Source organism: Ochlerotatus camptorhynchus, unplaced genomic scaffold (genome assembly GCF_037179485.1).
Source record: "Ochlerotatus camptorhynchus isolate MF236.1 unplaced genomic scaffold, CSIRO-AGI_Acam_v1.1 ptg000222l, whole genome shotgun sequence".
Taxonomy (NCBI): Eukaryota; Metazoa; Arthropoda; class Insecta; order Diptera; family Culicidae; genus Ochlerotatus; species Ochlerotatus camptorhynchus.
Window position 1 is genome coordinate 1,130,496 of NW_027040712.1, and position 20,202 is coordinate 1,150,697.

The following is a 20,202-nucleotide window of genomic DNA, read 5'->3' on the forward strand; positions in this document are numbered from 1 at the left end:
AAAAATGAACACATGACTTAGTGCGCGCGAAAGTTTCGAAATGGTCTATCAACATTTATAAACAACTTGTTAAGCCATTTTCATGCGAAAAGAAGGTCGCCCACGCAAACCAACAACACCATCGGGTAGGGTAAATGTTTTCCCCTTCCCGATAGTGCTCTGGGTTTGCGTGGCCCTTTTCTAATGTTACGCAAGCATTACGTAGCACCGCTCAAACGTCAAGTTTTTTTCTTGAGTTCATTACGTGCATTGGTCAATCAGTCCGTGATGGTCAGGAAGTTGACGGTGCCGATAAGTCAATTTTTACCGAACAATTTTGGTAAGAAGGCCATGGTTTGGCAAGCGATATGTGAATGTGGCAAGTTGTCAAAGCCATTTGTGACGAAGGAGACGATGAACACTGAAATTTATGTTCGGGAATGTGTGAATCGGCGTCTGCCGCCCATGATCTGTCAACATGATGGCCCAGTACTATTTTGGTCCGATTAGGTGTCAATGCACTACTCGAAAGACACGGTAACTTGGTACGAAGTAAACAATGTAAGGGCAGTGCCAAAGATATGAAATTTCTGAATTGTCCGGAGGCCCGGTCAATTGAAACTTTTTGGCTCCTTTCAAGGAATAACTCCGGAAATACTTTAAGGTACCGAATTCAATCGAATAATTTGAAAAAAAGAAGACTGAAAAAGTGGCCAACATTATCGCCAAGGAATCTGTGCTGAAGCTCATGGGCAGCGGCAAATCAAAAGTTCGCTCCTTGGCACACGATTAAAGGAACCGCGGATTATTTTTATCCAATTGAAAGATAATACTATAGAGAAAATACCTATATCAAATAAAAATTTGAGCTCATTAACATAATGTTGTTTGATTCCAATAATAAACTGTGCTTATACTTTTTGGGACACCCTATAGGAGAGTTTATTTGATCACATTTCTCGATCATTTGCTCTAAAATTACATCATCTCTCTCCGATAAAAGCAAAAATCTTATTTTAAGAAAACTGGCTACTAAGGCTGACATTTGTCAAATTTTTAGTATTAATACTTTTCTCAAGCTTCAATATTGCATCAAAGCATTATTTTTTGGAATTAAATATGTTTTAAGCAACTTGCAATTTTTTCCGGGATTTTTCCAGACCCAGTAAACACGACCCTCTAATTACTACTACTAAATTTAGGCTAAGAACGGAGTGTCCTATGCTGTAGAGCTGGGCGATCTACTCCCGAGCTGTTCTAAAGACCCGATTTACTAAAGTGAGCTGATGGCCTGTGGTTCATTTTTGAGGAATGTGATCTCATGTCGGCATCTTATTGCATGCACTCAGACAAAGCTCTTGCGCGTGGCATCGTACAGAAAGTATCTGGGATATTGGAACGCTAGTGGCGCTGCTCAACATCAATATATGATTTCGATACCTGAGACCTCCTACCAGATTTGCCAGTATTCCAGATTTATCTTCATTTTCCAGATTTTTAGTCGTCTTGCCAAATACACAGACAGACCACGGATATTTCCAGATTTTTTAAATATGTTCCAGATTTTCCCAGATTTTTTGAACATGTTGCTTTAAAATATCACTGCAATTGATTTACTCTCCAATAAAAAAAATAAAAAGCCAAACTTGCTACTTTAATTATTAAAGGCCATCTACGTTGGACATTATTGGAATTTTAAGGTAATTCTGAAAATAGTTCATAGTTAAGTGTTAGGCGAATTCTTTCTGAAATCATAGGAACATTTCTTTGATGAAACTTAAGGAGTATGTTGATATGAACCGTGAGAATAATTTCAATGGAATTCTGTCCAATGTTTCTATGGAGATTAATTTTAATAAAATTTTAAGCGCAATTCCTGGGAGACTTTCAAAACCATTTTGGCAAAGTACTTGAGTACTTAGGTAAGGTCAAACAAATTCTAACCTTACCTACAAAGTAGTATAATAAGTCTGAGAAGAGTGTGATGGTCATTCTGAAGAGTGTTCCAAGGAAATTGTTAAGAATATTTTAAGAATTTCATAGAGAAAAATGGACACAAAATTGAGCTAATTCTTGGGAATTATTACCAATTTAAGGGATTTGTGGAATTGGAGAGTGATTTATAAGAGATTTCAAGATGTAATGCTAAGAACTCTTAGAATTTTACAGGAAAAGTTTAGATATTTTCAAGATTATTTTAGGGGAAATATAGAAAAGAAATATGATGGAATTCTAGGATGATTCAAATTGAACTAAAAAAGAAGCGAAGATATCCTGTGGGGCCTCCCTTAGCTCAGTTGGTAAAGGCGCAGCTCAAAGCAAGACCATGCTGGAGGTGGCTGGGTTCAATTCCTGGTCCGGTCTAGGAATTTTTCGGGTTGGACAATTTCTCGACTTTCCTGGGCATAGAAGTATGATTGGACTTGCCACATAATCATATCAATGCAAAAATGGTACAGGCATCGAAAGCTCTCAATTAATAACTATGGAAATGCATCTAGAAAACTAAGTTGAGAGCACGCAATAAGCTAATATGCGAAATGCAATAAGCTTGAAATGAGAAGAAGAAGAAGAAGAAGAAGAAGAAGAAGAAGAAGAAGAAGAAGAAGAAGAAGATATCCTGTAAAGAGTTCCCAGTAAATTCAGACTAAAAAAAATAATAATAATAATGCCGGCGCCGGTGGTGTAGTGGAAGCGTGACTGCTTTCTAACACCCCAATTGGTCTGGGTTCAATCCCAGCCGAGGTCGGTGGGATTTTTCTGAGGCATAAAAATCTCTGGTCACGTCTTCCTTCGGAAGGGAAGTAAAGCCGTTGGTCCCGGCCCATGTGTGTTGTTGTGAATGGGTGCGATATCCTACGCAGGTGTGGAAGCTGCCTTCCTGCACATTCGGTTGCCGTCAATGGATGGCAATCGATGTCCTTCTGTGATTGGCACTAGATTGCGGAACAGAGACCGACGTTAAATAAAGGAAAAGAAAAAAAAATAAAGGGTTGTGTCTTAGACACGACCGCAGAACCACGACCGCAGCGGGGCAGAACGTTACTTTTGTACAGAATATGAAAAAAGGATGGACTTTGTATGTTAATATAATTTCATGTATAGAGGTACCAGATATGTTTTACAGTCAGTTGTGTGTAATTCACCAACATAATATCATCGAATATGTCTTGTTTTTACTAATAATTGTGGTTTGTTTAAAATTTATTTCCCGTATAAAAGTGATCGTCAAAGTCCATGTCGGGTTATTGTGGAGGGAGGCGGGGGAGAGGTTGTTGTGAAGGGAGGAGGGGGTTTACATACATTGCTTTTCCTTATTCCTCATTGCGTCGCATTCTTCATTGTGGTCACGCCGTGATCCACCTTTAGCCACTGACTTGGTCCTACTTGCTGATGTTACACAATGAGCAAAAGCACGACAGCAGCGCTGTTTTATATCTTTTCAGGTTCAAGCAGAACGATGTGCAACCGAACCTGATAGGATTTCCCGTCGTTTTTTATGAATGGGGTGTAGCAAAAAGTTTCTTTTGTGCAGAATATGTAAAAAAGGATGGACTTTGGATGTTAATGTAATAGGATATACAGAGATACCAGATATGTTTTACAGTCAGTTGTTGGTAATTCATCGAGTGTATGTCTCCTGTTAAGCAATTTTTTTTTTTAAATTTTGGCTCTGCATGTAAAAAATTAATTGTTTATACATAATTGTGGTTTGCTTAAAATTTATTTCCGGGAAAAAAATGATCGTCAAAGTCCATGTCTTTTTCGGGCTATGTTAAGGGGGGAGGGGGAGAGGTTGTTAAGAAGGAGGGGGTTTTACATGTACGTTTTTTCAAGTCTCATTCCTCATTGTGGTGGACACACCGTGATCCACCTTTGGCAGTTGACATGGTCTTGCTTGCTGCAGGGCCTAGTGTCACGCCGTTCGAAGCGGTAATGAGCAGAGGCAGGAGAGCAGCGCTGATTTATATCTTTTCAGGTTCAAGTAGAATGATGTGCAACCAAATGGTATTCGTTTATGATGGTTGGGTTTGGGAAAAAGGCTTATTTCATGAAAACAGTGATAAAATTATCATTTGTACATTTTCAAAAGTTTAATTACAGAAAAATTGAAAAAAAAATTATTTCAGCAGGTTTGTAATGTAATATTCTATCGATTGGCGTATTTGGATTTAAATTTCATCTATAAATGACAAAGTTACAAGCGTTCAAAACCTAACACTCCTTTACCACAGATATTTTTTGATTTGCACCCCAGTATAGTCGACAAAGACGTAGTTCTACGCCAAAAACATGATCTGTGACCTTTGGCGGCGAACCAGCCCAAGGCTGAAAGCCTCCCTAATAAAGATAAATTAATTAATTAATGATCTGGGACGCAGGATAAATATAAATTCCGGAATTTAGAATCATTGCAAGATCCTGAGATTTCAAAAATGAAACTATCTGACTTTCATTTTAGTAATATAATAAAATTATTCTTTGACATAATAGTCATGCGAATAGTGGAGTTATCCATAGCTTAGGTAAACTGTGTGTGAGGTCCACGATGTTAGGCTATGATTCCCACTTCAGCCAGGTGAGTTTTGCTTCAAAATAAAATTGCCTACTGGTCTGCTGGGTGTTGTGTGTTGTATGATGTCAATAATTAAACTGTAAATCTGATCAACCTCAGAATAATATTACAATTATTTAGAACTAATAAAATCTTTAAATTCTGGTACTGCATCAAATAGTAAGCGCTACATCGACCATTAGTTCAAAAAATCCATCCCACCAAATTTCCTTGATTCTTTGCTTCTCGTTCTTTTTAAAAAAATTAAAGTTCTCTCTCGATCTCGTGCGTATACAAACTTTGGTCAGAAACGGTTTACTTTTATAGGTCCAGACAAATTTAACAACCTACCCAGAGATATTCAGATGCTAACAAATCGTTCATCATTTAAATCTAACATTAAAAGTTATTTACGATCGCAAATACCACAACTATTAATTTAAGCTTAATTATATTTTCTTTCTTTTTATTATTATATTTTAACCGTCATCAAACATTTAAGTATTAATTATTTGTGCATCTTTCCTTAGTATGCATATAAATATTAATTTTGTAATGTTTTAAATACATGCGCTTCTTTAAAAGGATACTTTATCCACTAGAAGCGCATAAATTGTTTTGTTCGTAATAGTATCTCCTTTTTGTAGAATTGTAAATTAAAATATGCTCAGCCATTTTATATGTAGTGTTTTGTATTTATGATGTTGCCTATGGCTGAGTTTTTGAGTGTCCACTACCAGGGGGCTCAAAATGGAGCTTTTTGGTGTGGGGGAGAGTGGAGGGTACTCAAAAAAAAAAAGTTGAAAAAAGAATTCTGAAGTTTCAGTTTCAAAACAATTCTTTTCTGCTGGTTTTTACCCACATTTAACTCAATTTTTGAAATGCTGCGTGATAGATATTTGAACTTTTTGGGCACACTGTGTCAATACTTTTCAACTTCTGGATGATTTTAGCAATGCTAACAAGTTATTTGCTTTATATAATTTATTCAAACATTTAATTTATAACCATTCTAGTACTTTAAATAAGTTCCAGATGATCATACTGACCTTTTTACGGGAGATTGGCACATCGCTTTGATTTCAATAGCATTATGGCGCGCGTTCGTCAAACAGTGTGTATATACAGAGAGCGAGAGAAGTCCCCATCATGGCCACATAGGCCTAGGTGTGTGGGCTTCTCTTTTCTGCATTAAGTCGCCTGGCGCCTAAAAGTATGCAATGTGTACCAATAGCACAACAATAGTCAATAGTCAAACAGGTAGTCTTGGAACAAAATTCACCCATCAGTCAATCTCTTTTTTCCTTTATATAACGTCGGTCTCTGTTCCGCAATCAAGTGCCAATCACAGACAGACATCGATTGCCATCCATTAACGGCAATCGAATGTGCAGGAAGGCAGCTTCCACACCTGCGTAGGATATCGCACCCATTTAACACACATTACTTCCCTGACGAAGAAAGTCATGACGAGAGATTTTTATGCCTCAGAAAAATCGCACCGGCCTCGACTGGGATTGAACCTAGACCCCATTGGAGTGAGAAAGCAATCCCGTTTACCACTACACTGCCACTGGAAGCATAATTGTCCCATGTGTATATGAAACTCCATAGCACATGGGACAATTATGCTTCCACCGGCACCGGCTTTACCATCTCTCAATTTTAATATTGGCCGTCAAGTGCCACACAGACAGCAGCAGTCAATCGGTCGGGAGGAATGGAAATAAAAAAATATACACAAAAAGCTGCTCGATATGTCATCAATAAACAACCTTTATCCCACATAAAAGAAATTAATTTAAACTTATGCAAACCAACAGAAATTGAGCAACAGTAGACATAATACTTTAATGCATGTTCGAAGACGAGCCAGCCAACGGCTGAAAGTCTCCTTAATAAAGATATATATATAAAAAAAAACTTTAATGCATTTTTAAAATCTGTAATAAGTGTGATAAGTGTATTATTTAGTTTTTTGCAAACGTATCTTGCTATAATAATAATTATTTTTATCCAAATACCTATGTTGACTGAAGTAAATTAAAAATTTTATCTTGTAAAATACCAATTTTAGTCAGTTGAAGCAAATACAATTTAAAAAAATTAAGTATTCTAGAAATTGTTTTGAAAAATTACACATAGAAACTCTATGAAATATATATTTTGATTTTTAAATACAATTTAGAGCTATCGAAATATCATAAAATTGACACATGAAGATCTAATAGCAAAATAAGCTATTGCTATTTTATTGAGTTGATTTGCTGAAGAAGATACCAATAACTTAATAAGATATGATATTTTCTTCCTTGCATTTGAAGCTTACCCAAGTAACCACAAGTTCTGATTAAAGGCTATTTGTGGCTTAAACAACTTGGTTGAAGGTGGTGTATAGAATTACAAACAGCCTCATTTTTAAGTCGTTATAAGAACTTGAACGGGACTTTTTGAAAATAAGAAAAAGTTAATGTTAAAGAATGGTTTTTGTCCTCTTTCATCAATTTATTTTTAGTTCGCACTTTTATGAAAGTTAATTCTAAAGTCAGGTCTTATGAAAGTTATTTTTAAATGCAGGTTTGAACGTGTATTGATTTATCAGAATTAGTAGTAGTATCGGAGCAGCTTGAAGAATTTAACCCAGTCCTTCTGCGTGAGAGCCCCAGGACGAACCGCTACGTCATCTGAAATATATTCAAGTGAGCTGTTGTTCCGCCTACTGTATTCAGTGCCAGCTGACTGACTTGAGTACGAAACACAACACCTTGATGAATTTTAAATTGATGCTTGTCTACTTGGTATTCCAACACACTTGTTGTGCAGTGGTTAGCTTTCGTAGTTCGCATGCTGAATACACGGGTTTGAATCAAAGAAATTCTTTTTTAATTTTTTTTATGTTAGGATAGAATATTGATGCACTGCATAAATATAAAAATTATGATTTGTTTTATCCACTGATCATTTCACATAAACGTACATAAAATTTTGTTTCCAATTGCTTCATGTGGGCTATGACGGACCTTTTTATAAACTTTCAGGTTGCTATGAAGTACCGTAGTGAAATTTTAAGGTACTTTAAAGTTGCTAAGAACTTCCGCTGGAAATTTGTTCGGAACTTTGTTGTGGCCATGTTTTCAGCCTTGCTTGAAGGTCCTATGAAGTGCTTAGGACTGCTTTTCGGATTTTTTTTGAACTTCAAGTTGATAGGAGTACGCATCGGAACTTTTTGGAGCCTTACTTCCGCGTGTGCTTTCTATAGCTTCTAAAGTAGCCAGAAAGTTCTGTGGGAACTTTATATGTACTTTATGGAACTTGCAAGTGAGTTTCATCGTTGAATGCGGAACTTTTGGTTGCGAGGATATTGCTTATCGCATATTAGTTTATTGATACTAGATGTATTTCCACAGTTATTAATTGAGAGCATTCGATGTCTGTATCATTTTTGTGTGGCAAGTACAATCATACTCTATGCCCAGGGAAGTCGAGAAATTTTCCAACCCGAAAACTTCCTAGATGGTACTAGGAATCAACCCAGCCATCTCCAGCATGGTCTTACTTTGTAGCTGCACCTTTGCCGGCTGATCTAAGGGAGGACCCACTTTTTACAGCTGATGAAATATTGTAACGGTTGTTGTTAATATTTGTAACTTAGATTTTATATAAATTTAAATGTATATAACTCTCCTGCTAAGGGTTATACAATTTCCCGGGATCGGGAAGGTCAAGTTCATAGGACGGTCTTGAGAAATGGGGAGGAGAATGTGAAGGTCGCCTTAACGAGTACTGGTGGGAGCGAAGGGTTACAGTCAGAAAAACAATATGAAAATCCGACTCGCTTGATCTTGCCGGTGCGAAAACTGAGTTAGGGTAGGGTTGAGGTGAGTTGGATCGTTCTGCAAACCGTTCGTCAGGACCTTCATATGACCTTTCTTCGACGAGTCTCATCCCAGGCAATCCATGATCTGAGCGAGTGGTACCCAACCGTTGTTCTTTGGGGACTTGAATGAGGTTTTTTTTGAAGCGCCTCAGCAATCCTTGGAAGGATATACCGTGCTGCTACCATATGCTAAAATTTGCATTTGAATTTATTGGTTTTAACATTTCAGCTAATAAACTGTGTTAGCGCTGTTTTGTAAGCACAGCGGCGCCGGTGGTGTAGTGGTAAGCGTAATTGCCTCTCACCCCAAAATGCCTGGGTTCAATTCCAATCGGCGCCACCGGGATTTTCTGAATCATAACATCTCTGATCACGCCTTCCTTAGGAAGGGAAGTAAAGCCGGTTCATGAGTTGATCTGATCGGTCGATGGGTGGTATGGTTCAGGTGTATAGCTGGAAGCATTTTTACAGTCAACTATGGTTAATTTTAGATGTGTGTAATTTTACAGCTTTTATTTTGCTTCTTTACAAAGCTGAAGTAATAAGTCGAGAAAAGTGATTCATGTGCACTATTATAAAGCCTCTACTCAGCGATCTTGTAATCTGCGTAGCCAGGGGCAGCTCTGCCACAATTTTTTTTAGATTTCATGAGTGTAACGGGTGTTAAATAAAAAATGAGAATTTTTTCAACAAATTCCGAATTTTCAATTAAAAACATAATTTTTTTTCTTCAAAACACGTTAATGAATATTGGAGAAGGGGCCCTGGTCAGCCGTACGACGCAACTTAGTCGCGATGCTCCCACAAGGGCGCTGGACGGCTTTGAAATCATTCTCATTTTTTATTAAACACCCGTTAGAAAAAAATTTAAATTTTTAGTTTAACTAGCTTTTGCCAACTTTTTTCTAATGTTTATCTTACACATTTGTTTGAGTTTCCGAATCAGATTGAAGTTAAATTAATTTTTTCAGTGAACTCGAAAAAAACAACATTTTTTTTCTTGATAATTACACGCTCGAAAATTCTTATAATTCTTGGTGTTTGTTGAAGGACGGAATATTATTATTCAGATTTTAAAATTTTAAAATATTTTGTTATTTAAATCCAATTTGTAGCTTTGAATTTTTTCTCTTGTATGAAACTCCAATGACTCTAAAACTTTCCCAAGAATCTGACATATTGGAATATTTTAAAAGTTCTTATAATAAGCTTGTTTTTCAACAGTCTGACACTTCAAAGATTGACAATGTTCACTAGAATTCTAAAGAAATGTTTAGCCCTAGAGATAATTTCAATTCTTAAAACCAATTTATCGCTTTTCCACTCTGGTTAATAATTAATTCTGGTTTTATTCCTAATGTTATTTATTTATTTATTTATTAGTCGTCAATCAGTGTAGACCGTTTTACAGTTTTACTTAAACGCTAATTGTTACAATTTTACTTCAATTACTTGCATAGCATTTATATTTTATTATTGATGCCTAGCTAACCTCGTGAAGAAAGTTTTTTTAAGCGTACTTTTATTCATTGTTATGTCAATATATTCACAGTATGTATTATAGCAAGACATCATTCTATTCAATGGGCTTTTTTTGGCATAGTCTGTTCTTTGATTGTTGATGCTAAACAAATTTCTATTCCGCAGTGAGCGAGTGGGAGCATAAAAATTGATATTTTCCAAAATCTCTGGACTGTTAACTCTTTGCGAAATCACATCGTTTATAAAAGCAATCATTGCGAACTCTCTTCGCTTTTTGAGCTCATCTAAATTAATTAGCATACAACGCGATTCATAAGATGGAAGTGGAAAACTCGTCCAACCCAACTTTCTTAGAGCGAACAACAAGAACTGCTTTTGAACTGATTCAATGCGGTTTACATGTGTATCATGATATGGAGCCCAAACTATGCTACAATATTCGAGAAGAGGCCTCACATATGCTACGTAAAGTGTTTTGATTGTGTAGGGATCATTGAAGTGCAAACTAAATCTTTTAATGAACCCGAGCATGTTGCTTGCTTTGTAGATAATGTTATTGTAGTGATCAGCAAAAGTTAACTTGGAGTCGAGGATAACACCTAAGTCTCTGACTTGATAGGATCTTTGGATTGTTTTCTGGCCAAGAGTAATTGTGTCGTGTATTACAGCTTGCTTTCTTGTGAACGATATAGAATTGCATTTATTAATATTTAGTTCTAATAAATTTTTCTTACACCATGTGTAAAAAACGTCAATTTCTTGTTGAAATATTTGAAGATCAGGTGCTTTAGATATCTCCATGAAAAGTTTCATGTCATCAGCATATATAGAAACATGAAGAAATTTAAAAATATGTTCTATATCGTTGACAAATAAAATAAACAGTAATGGACCAAGATGTGAACCTTGTGGCACACCAGATGTTACATTAACTATGGTGGACAGATTTCCTTCAAATCTTACCTTTTGCGTCTGCCTTGATAAGTACGACTCGATCCATTTCAGTAGCCTAGGACTGAAGCCTAATTTGGATAGCTTAAAAAGCAAGAGTGGTATATCAACTCTGTCAAATGCTTTACTGAAATCAGTATATAGCGTTTCTACATAATTTCCTTTATCCATTGAGTTTAAACAGTATGACACAAAATGTATCAAGTTGGTAGTTGTAGATCGTCCTTTAACAAATCCGTGCTGTTTGCTAGTAATTACCGACCTAATCTGTAAGAATACATTGTCATTAATGATGGATTCGAATAATTTAGGAATGCTTGATAATATAGCAACTCCACGGTAATTTTTTACATCAGACTTTTTACCACTTTTAAAAATTGGAATTAAAAATGATTCCTTCCAAATCGGAGGAAGTACACTCGACTCCAAGGATAAATTAAACAGCCAGAACAAAGGTTTTGCTAGCTCCTTCGAAAGTGACTTTAAAAAAATAGGTGGTAAACCATCCGGTCCAGCACCTTTTGAAGCATCCAAGGTTTCAAGACCACGTATAATTTCCTTGAGAGTTAAATTATCCACTGCGATGTTCTTCATTGGCTCGGGGAGATACGAAAAATATTGATAATCTCGCTCATTCTCATCATGAATTGTATAAACGTCCTGAAAGAAGTCAGCAAATAAGTTACTAATCTGACTAGGAGTATTGCCCAACTTACTGTCTAATTGCATTTTGGATGGAAAGCTCTTGGATTTTTGCCTTTCTTTAACATAGTTAAAAAAGGATTTTGGGTCTGACTTAATGTTAGTTTCAATCTTTCTATTGTGCTCTTCATATGCATTTTCAATTTCTAAATTAAGTTGGTCACAAATAGTAAGATAATAGGTAAAATTTTCATCATTTTTGTTTCTCTTGTACGCTTTATGAGCTTTCTGCTTTCTGTTTCTAAGATTTATTATCTGTCTATTGTACCATATTGGTGTTTTTGCATTGGCTTTTTTCTTTTGCTTCATGGGCACTGTCTGTTCTAGAATAGAATAAATAATCTGATAGAATACATCAACTGCATGTTCTGTATCATGACTACGGATTACAAGTTGCCAATCTATACTGTTCAATTTATTTTTGATAGCTCCATAGTCTGCCTTACTGAAATCGAAATAGGGGTCTGACAAATTATTATCCACCATTGCGGTTTTTTCAAGTATCATTATGGAATATTCAATAGCAGTGTGGAACACTTCATTTTTCCAAAGAGGAGAAGGTGACTCTGATACGCAAAAATCGTCAGTCATGGTAGTAAATAGCAAATCTAAATAGCAGTTATTTTGATTTTTTATATGATTTACTTGATTCAATCCAATTTCTGCGCATTTTTCAATCAAAGTATGAAGTGTTTCATTTTCCCCCATAATCGGAATCAAAATGGATTCATTTTCGTCATCTACAATAAAATTAGCTACCCGTTGATTAAAATCTCCGTATATGTGAACGTTTGCTTCAGCCTCGAATTCCGACATAATACTGCTAGCAAGACCAAAAAATTTTTCAAATGTTTTTTTTTTAGCATGTTCTGGTGGAAAATACACAACCGCGAAAATATGAACACGATCACCAATAATTAATTTGACCCATACATGGTCAAACTCCTTGTTCTTGCAAGATGAAATTTGCTCAGATTCATACTCCACGCTAACTGCTATTAACACACCTCCACCGCATTTTTTGTTGGATAATAATTTATCGCGATCATCTCTATAAACATTAAAACGATCGCCAAAAACTTCTTCGTTATTAATACTAGAATCCCAACTTGTTTCTGTTCCTAAAATCACAGGAAAAGTGCAAGCATTAACTTTCTTGTAAATCTCATTCACTTTGGTGGCGCTTCTCATTCTATTAAAATTCTGACAGTAAATGACCAACTCCTTACTTTCATCATTACTGAACTGGCATTCGATGCAATTCCAAATTTTGTGCTTCAGTACTAGGCGGCAAACTAAAACTATTTAAATTAATTACCTCTCCTTCCTGCTGTCGAGAGGTCGTCAAATCGTGAAAGTTGTCCAGTTCTTCAAAAACATTGTCATCGTTGGGACTTTCCTCTAGATGACTCGTCAATTTAGTCGAAAACACGAATGCCTGCATGAACTTGAACATGCCTCACATGCAGTAGCTGAAATCATCCGGTTAGGCGCAGGAATGGTACATGGAGATTCGCTCTCCGGATATGGGTTTAGAATTTCACCTCGATGAAATTGCATCGTTGGACGATAATTAGTCGGTGGCCTGGAGAAGCGATCTTTCGCTACTGCAAGAAGCTCTCTATCAGACGGAAGTAAGTGGGCGCGATTCAGTCCAATGTTTCTGCGATTGATGTCACTATTATCCCTGTTACGACTGTTGTTGTAGAAGTAAACATCGTAGTTGTCGTTTCTGCTTTGATTTTGGTGCTGGTTGTTGATTTTGTTATTGTTGTAGTTGTTGTTGTTGTTGCTGTTGTTGTTGTTGTTGTTGTTGTTGTTGTTGTTGTTGTTGTTGTTGTTGTTGTTGTTGTTGTTGTTGTTGTTGTTGTTGTTGTTGTTGTTGTTATTACGGATGTTGTTGTTACGGATGTTGTAGCCTAAATTTTGACGTGATGTGTTCTGCTTCCTCCATTTTTTAGCCTTGTCAGCCAATTTTTGCTGACTCAAGCGGCGCGATACACGAGCGTCGTAGTCCGTCCAATCTGGTCTCCACACCTTCCGGGTACCAAGAAGTCTCCATCCTGAGTCAGTGGCATCATTATTGTTGTTATTTTTATTTGTATTGTTTATTTCTGAGTCCAGGCTGGGACACAAATCCGGAGACAGAGTCAAAGGTGCAGTACTATGTACTGTCATAATGTTTGCTGATAATGACTTCAGCTCGTCCAGAATGTCCAACTCTAACATTGGATTATTGCGCATTGGAGCACTAGTTGTCAGGTCCATAGTGAGACTTGAGATTTTATTAACTTCATCGCTTAAACATCTCAAGTCACTTGATATACCTAACGTCATCGCTTGTAATGACGTCGATATGCTTTTATTGGATGCCTGCATTGCCATATCATTTAGAGATGTCATATGGTTCTTAATGGCAATAACATTTCCAGTAGAACCGCTGCTTTTATTCGCTGCCAGCTCTTTTTTATGTTGGTGAGCAGAGTGTCGAGGTGATCGATCGCTTTATGCACAACATCAACATTATTTTGCTGAGCGGAGCGATGTGTGACTTCTGAGTTATTATTTATTATTTCGGTTAGTTTCGCCTGCTGATCGATTAGCAATTTGAAGTCAAAGTTCATTGTAACTAGCACTTGACACGAACTGCAGCACGGTATGACATAAGATTGAGTGTCAATCTTTTTGTCATTTTTACGAAGCGAACCACGTTTTACAGGCACTCCCACGCAGGCGGCATGAAATGTGCGCGTACATCCGACGCATTCCCACATTACCGTTTCGACGGAGGAATCAAGTGAGCAAATTTCACAACTCATTTTGAACAAAAACAGTACACAAGACTAAAAGCGTAGCGTATGCAAAAATAAATACCACGAAAACGCACGTGGTTAAGAGCGAATTGAAAACGCGACTGCACTGATTGACGACACGATATACAGCCTGAGCATGATTCCCGTCATCTTTATCAATAATTTGAATGAGATAACTTTAAACTTGATACTAAGAAAATTCTTGGAAAAATTAAAAAAAAATGTTGTTAGGGGTTTCTAGGGAAATTAAATAGATCCAAGAGTGGAAAATCAGATGATGTAAGACTTAAAATTAACTTAATTTAAAAACGACTAGAAAAAAAAACTTGAAACTTGAAGGCAAATTTGAAAGGTTCTGGCACCCTCGATACTTTATTTATAAACATGTTGTATTGTTATACAAATTTCAAAAATACCGATGACATATGCCGAACTATGTCTGAAAATGCAGTTTCGGTTAAACGACAATCGACCTAATAATCGATACGGTATAATGGTGTTCAGCTAATCAGCGTTTAACCTAATTCTAGTTAATTATTTTTTTTATTATTTGTTTTTCGTCGATTTTGTTTTCCATACTGAGTACCAATGCTACCGACGCCAGGACACCTGGACCCTCCCTACCTATCGACCCATCAACTCATGAACCGAGGACCAACGGCTTTACTAGGTGCTTAGGCGTGATCAGAGATTTTATGCCTCAGAAAATCCTTGCAGCGCCGACTGGGGTGAGAGGCAATCACGCTCACCACTACACCACCGGCATCACTACACTCAAAAAATTCCAAACGTCATCATCATGTGTCTCATACTTAATTTTGCGCTTATTGAGATACACCTCCATTTCATGTGTGAATCTTATGCTATGAATCATGCCTGAACACTATGAATTTGAATTGTGACACACTTGGATTCTATGTGTCTCATTTGGTGATATCAATAGCTTTGCACATCATAGTTCAATATTCTACAACTTTATTGACTTCTACTTTACCGACTCTAAAAATGAATCGACAAATGGGGGGAGGGGGGGGGGAGAGGTAGCTCATCGATTCTTCCGGTTCGCCTCCTAGCATCGTGCTATAAGGTACCAGGTGATAACCAGGGTAGTTAATCGATAGCTCGATGACGTCATTTCGTTGGCGTCTGCAATGGGAAATTCTCATAGCAGGCGTTGCCGATGGGACGTTGTCGAGTTGTTGAATAGCAACTATCGTGGTAACTCACCGATTACCTGTCGATCTGCCAAATTTGGAAAGACGTCTGCATTGAATTGTCTCATATAATAATATTCCGCCCACTATATCACAAGAAATTGCGAGTAGCTGAGTGGAATGGAGATAAGTTAAGCATTGGGTAGAGGACCAAGTCACCTCTGGGTGGTGCCAAAAGATGAGCGCAATAGAATCATCAAGTTGCCATAAGGCACGGAATCAGACTATTGCATGGCTGGGTAGTCAAAGTCTTCCATTCGTTAGTCATTTCAGGTGGATTAGAACAGGTTTAGGTTTCGGGTGGGCGTTGGCCAGATTTGGATTTTTCAGATGTAATCCTGGATAGGACCCTGTAATTGAACGTCGCGTGAAAGTGGAACTTAATGAAGGCCTAAGTACTTTTTCGTAGTTTTTAGTTTTCGGATTTGCAAGATCGTCGGTTACAGTGGCCTGCTTACTGAGCAGAAAAAGGCGGTCCCAGGTCCTTACATATCAAAGAGATTTATGGTAAAATCGCTTGTGTATCGTGTATTTTGCGAAACTCGTTGTTGTCGTTGGTTTCGGGCTTGAATGGATACACAAATTTGAGCAACGGTATTATGTGATATGAGGGACTCGGTGGCCTTAGAGCAACCGTTTTTGCTTACTGAGCAGAACATCATGAGTCTAATCTCAGGCCCATCCACATACAAGATTCGTCAATTGTTTTATTTGTTAATATGACTACATGGTAATAACAGCAACTCGGTGATTAAAAAGGAGCTCGTCTGCCTAGTGGCAAACGTTTTTGCTTACTGAGCAGAAGACCGTGGGTTTAGTCCCAAGCTCCTTCGCGTTATATGATTGTTAGGACATCAATTCAGCTTATCGTTTACCAAAACGAACCCTGCTGCAAACCCAACCCTCTTATCCAACATCCCAGTGATTCCTCGTGGAAGTGCAGAGGTGTTCTCGGCTTCCATCAAAGCGAGTGTCATGTCAACACAATCTTTCCCATTCCTTTCTTGACCTGTGTTCGGGCGCGGCCGGCGCTGGTATTGCCTAATTTAAGATCACCAGTTTTTACACATTGAGGATGATTGCTAGTCCCAAGCATCGTCTATTGGTTCGCTGTGTAATTACAGCTGATCTGGCAGTAACAGAGTAGCAACCCTGGGCGGTCAATCAAGCTCAAGCTCAAGCTCAAGCTCTAAAAATGAATCGACAAATCAGTGTCAACATTTCAAAGAGGCGTAATTGTATTTGTAAACAATGACTTTAGCCGTCGATTTCTCGTGAACTAAAACATACTCATGAAGATTACTGACACCAGCAGGTAGATGAATGTTTCCTTTACTAGCTAGCATTGTTAATTTGGAGGAATGGACTTTTATTTGCGAGAAATCGATAGCTAAAGCCATTGTTTACAAAACCAATTACGCCACTTTAAAATGTTGCCACTGAAATATATAAACAAAACTGCCAGAGGCCAGAGCTTTGATATATTTTTTTAATGGTTCTGATTTGGGATTCGATCAAGGATAGTTGGGATGTGCTGCTGCCGGAGTCTTCGTTCGATCTCACTGTGCCACGGTTGTTTGCATATATGAGGCGGGTTGATAGGATAAAGTCACAAGTCTTGTTTTCAACGTTTACCTTTCTGAGCAAGCATTTCACATCGTATTGAAATGCAAAACACTTTAAATCCATCTGTTTTTAACAGTAGTGTGATTCAATGTGCAATACACTTGAATAGATAGTGAAAGATTTTCAACATTTCAAAGTTTGAAACACTACATTAACGTGTGTAACACATTGAACCAAGGTGAAATACACTTAAAGTAAACGAGATTGTGCATTTAAAAAATCAAGTGTTTGAACATTTCGATCAAAGGTGTGGAATTTTTTGAGTGTATACTGTAAATAGTATTTCTAGACTAACATTTGAAAAGGGCGTAATCCAAAATGTAAACAAACCATATCATGCCACATATAGAGAGAACAGTTCACAAACCACTCGATAAACACGAAAAAGTAGAAGAAAATATCACTTCAAATCATCAAAAACGATTCTTCTTACATGGCGTATTTCCAACTTTGGGCCTGTTCATAAACTACGTAGACAGTTTATTTAGATTCTTGACCCCCCTCCCCCTGCGTAGACAATTGTCCATAAAAAAAAAAATTAAAATTTGTATGGGCCGTCCCCCCCCCTCCTGTCTACGTAGTTCATGGACAGCCTTTTTCAACTCTATGATGCCTTGCACCAGAACTAGGAATTATATTGTTTTAATATGCCAAACGTACTGATTCTGTAGTATCTAGTCACGTCCGATTAATTTGCATCTGATTGATATTTCACGTGTAAACAACGACCAAAAAGAAGACCAAAAAAAAAATCTCCGGACGTTATTCCACTCTCACAAATTTTGCGAACGAAGAACCAAGACGAAACGCTTGACAAAGACAAAAAATCCCAAGGGTGTATTTCCACGGCGTATCACCAGTGTTGGTAGTTCAAACGATGAAAGATCCGGAGGTAACAACATGTATGAAATTCTCAGGGCGTACTGACTCTTGTTTTGAGTTTTTAGTGATGCATGATGATAGATTACACTATTAACTATATGTCAAGCTTATAAACTCATCCAGACAATGGATTAATGTTTAGGTCATCAAAATTCGGAAGCGATTTTCTCGATATGGTCATTTTGGAGTTACGCCCTTTTCAAATGTTAGTCTAGATTCACCCGGCTTCAAGAGAAAGCTGTGTAGTGGTTATTGAATAACCGGAAAAAGGTTGAATAAGTGCCTTTCAAGTTAAGTTCACTCACAACTAAACAACAGAATGACAGCTGTATAGAGGCATAAATGGATATGCAATAAGAGCTTATCCCAACCGTTCCAACAGCCATAAGTACTAAGTTCGCCAGGTTTGCTTGTATAAAGGTTGAGTGAAGGTTGCCTCTTATCGTATACCGTTTGAATACAGCTTGAGGCTAAATAAATGAAATGAGTAAAGCGTTTACATTGCGAAAATTGTTAGTTGGAATGTGTAAAAATTCGAAACTATGATGTGAGACGATGCTGTACGTAGGGATTTACAGTTATAAGAAATTGTTTGGATGAAAAATTCTACGTTCCTCCATCGATTCGCAACCTAGGGATCGCGAAGCTCCATCAAGCAAAAAGCACGAGAAAAGAAGCTATGTATAATGAGCGAGCTTGGCCGTGGGATCGATGATGTAATCTATTAATGTTTCGGTTTAAAAGTTTTGAATATTTGATAGATTGCAACGAACTCAAAACTATCACTAGCTCGAGCTTCACTCACCAGTGTCGTATTGGACATCAGTATTCGCTCGGAAAGATTGTTCATGTTGAGCAAACTGATTTCTCCCCAGTGGTTTTGGTACAGGAACTCGTCCGCTGCAAGAGAAATGAAAATAAAATATAACGGTAAGTAGGAACAAACTCCAAGTTAAGATAGCATCGGATTATGTCTGATGATGCTATGAGGTGGTACGTTTGCAGCGAGAAAGTACAAATAGGTACATGTGTACCATCAAAACTTACGCCCAATCCAGCTTCCGTTAAGCTTCTTGGGAACATATTCCCCGTCGATGATATCCTGCAGTTTGATTCGTTGTCCTTTCACCCGGGGACCTTCGTCTGGCGGAGTGAGCAGAACCTGGAAAGAAAGAGGTGGGTTTTGAGTTTTGCTGTATTCAATTTTATCATGCTCGAAAATCTCTAATTAAATACAGTTCGAGCTTCGTAGCTTCTAATTTTGTGAAATGATCTATAAAGTGAACAATTCTGCAGTCATAAAAGTGCCATATAGCCAAATTGCGACAAAGTTGAAGCAACACTTTATTATTTCCCATCTGCAGCACAGCGTCATAAAAGAATACTTGAGTCAAAAAGTGCTGAATGCTGGTAGAGTTGGAAATTTTATTTCGTTTCCCCCGAAGCCACATGCCTTGAGCGACATTCACAAAAGTTTCCCCCGGAAAAAAAACCGCACACTCTTCAAAGCGGAAATTAAACGTTTCCTGGTGGGCGACACTTCTTCGCAGACTGCCAGAGTAGCGTGACAATCTACACCACAGGCAACAGAAGAAAACTACGGGAGTCACTAGGGCTGCAAAAAAAAAAAAGTGTCAAGTCTAGAATCAAATTTCCCTAACGAACTTCTGTCAAAAGAAATTGGGAAGAACAGTCGTACTCGGCACAAGAAAATATTAAAATGTTTGCTATCCTTTAGCCGACATCTTCCACTTGGTTCTAGCCAGTTTAGGTCGCGTTTTATTATTTCGTTAATTGAGCTCGTATGATTTTCATTAACTCAGTGTAGATACCCAGTAGAGTCATGAACAAGACACGATTTTTATTTCAATGATCTTATCAAACGGAGCGTGCGATGGAAACCGATGAAATCGCATGGTTAGAGCCAGTAAAGGCAGTGCCAACGATTGTGACGGGAGGGTGGGTTAAAATTAAATTTTCAACCACATTTGCCAGAAAACTTTCGCAACACGTTGGAACCGCCAACTGGTGCGATGGCTCTTTCTTCGCCCGTTTTCAAGTCACGTGTCGCTTGTTGATCGTTAGATGGTGAACATTTTCTTAACTGAAGATACTACGGCA

The 20,202-nt window shown here is 37.6% G+C and overlaps 2 protein-coding genes across 4 annotated transcripts in view; both read right to left on the bottom strand.

The window, feature by feature from the left end:
• Positions 1-13,909, bottom strand: part of LOC135703887 (putative uncharacterized protein DDB_G0286901) — a 115,947-nt gene extending 102,038 nt beyond the window's left edge. Inside the window, exon 1 of the mRNA XM_065225254.1 lies at positions 12,865-13,909. Coding sequence (XP_065081326.1) covers positions 12,960-13,883 — 924 coding nt within the window. The 5' untranslated portion in view covers positions 13,884-13,909 and the 3' untranslated portion in view covers positions 12,865-12,959. The remainder of the gene's footprint in view (positions 1-12,864) is intronic.
• The window catches only part of Dpp10 (Dipeptidyl peptidase 10), a 587,790-nt gene that overhangs the window by 125,309 nt on the left and 442,279 nt on the right, over positions 1-20,202 (bottom strand). For all 3 annotated transcript variants that reach the window (XR_010517761.1, XM_065225206.1, XM_065225205.1), the window contains 2 exons: positions 19,129-19,243; positions 18,887-18,981 (listed from right to left, as the gene is read on the bottom strand). Coding sequence is in view for 2 of the 3 variants with exons in the window: in XM_065225206.1 (XP_065081278.1) it covers positions 18,887-18,981; positions 19,129-19,243 (210 nt within the window). In the remaining variant the exon portion in view is untranslated. The remainder of the gene's footprint in view (positions 1-18,886; positions 18,982-19,128; positions 19,244-20,202) is intronic.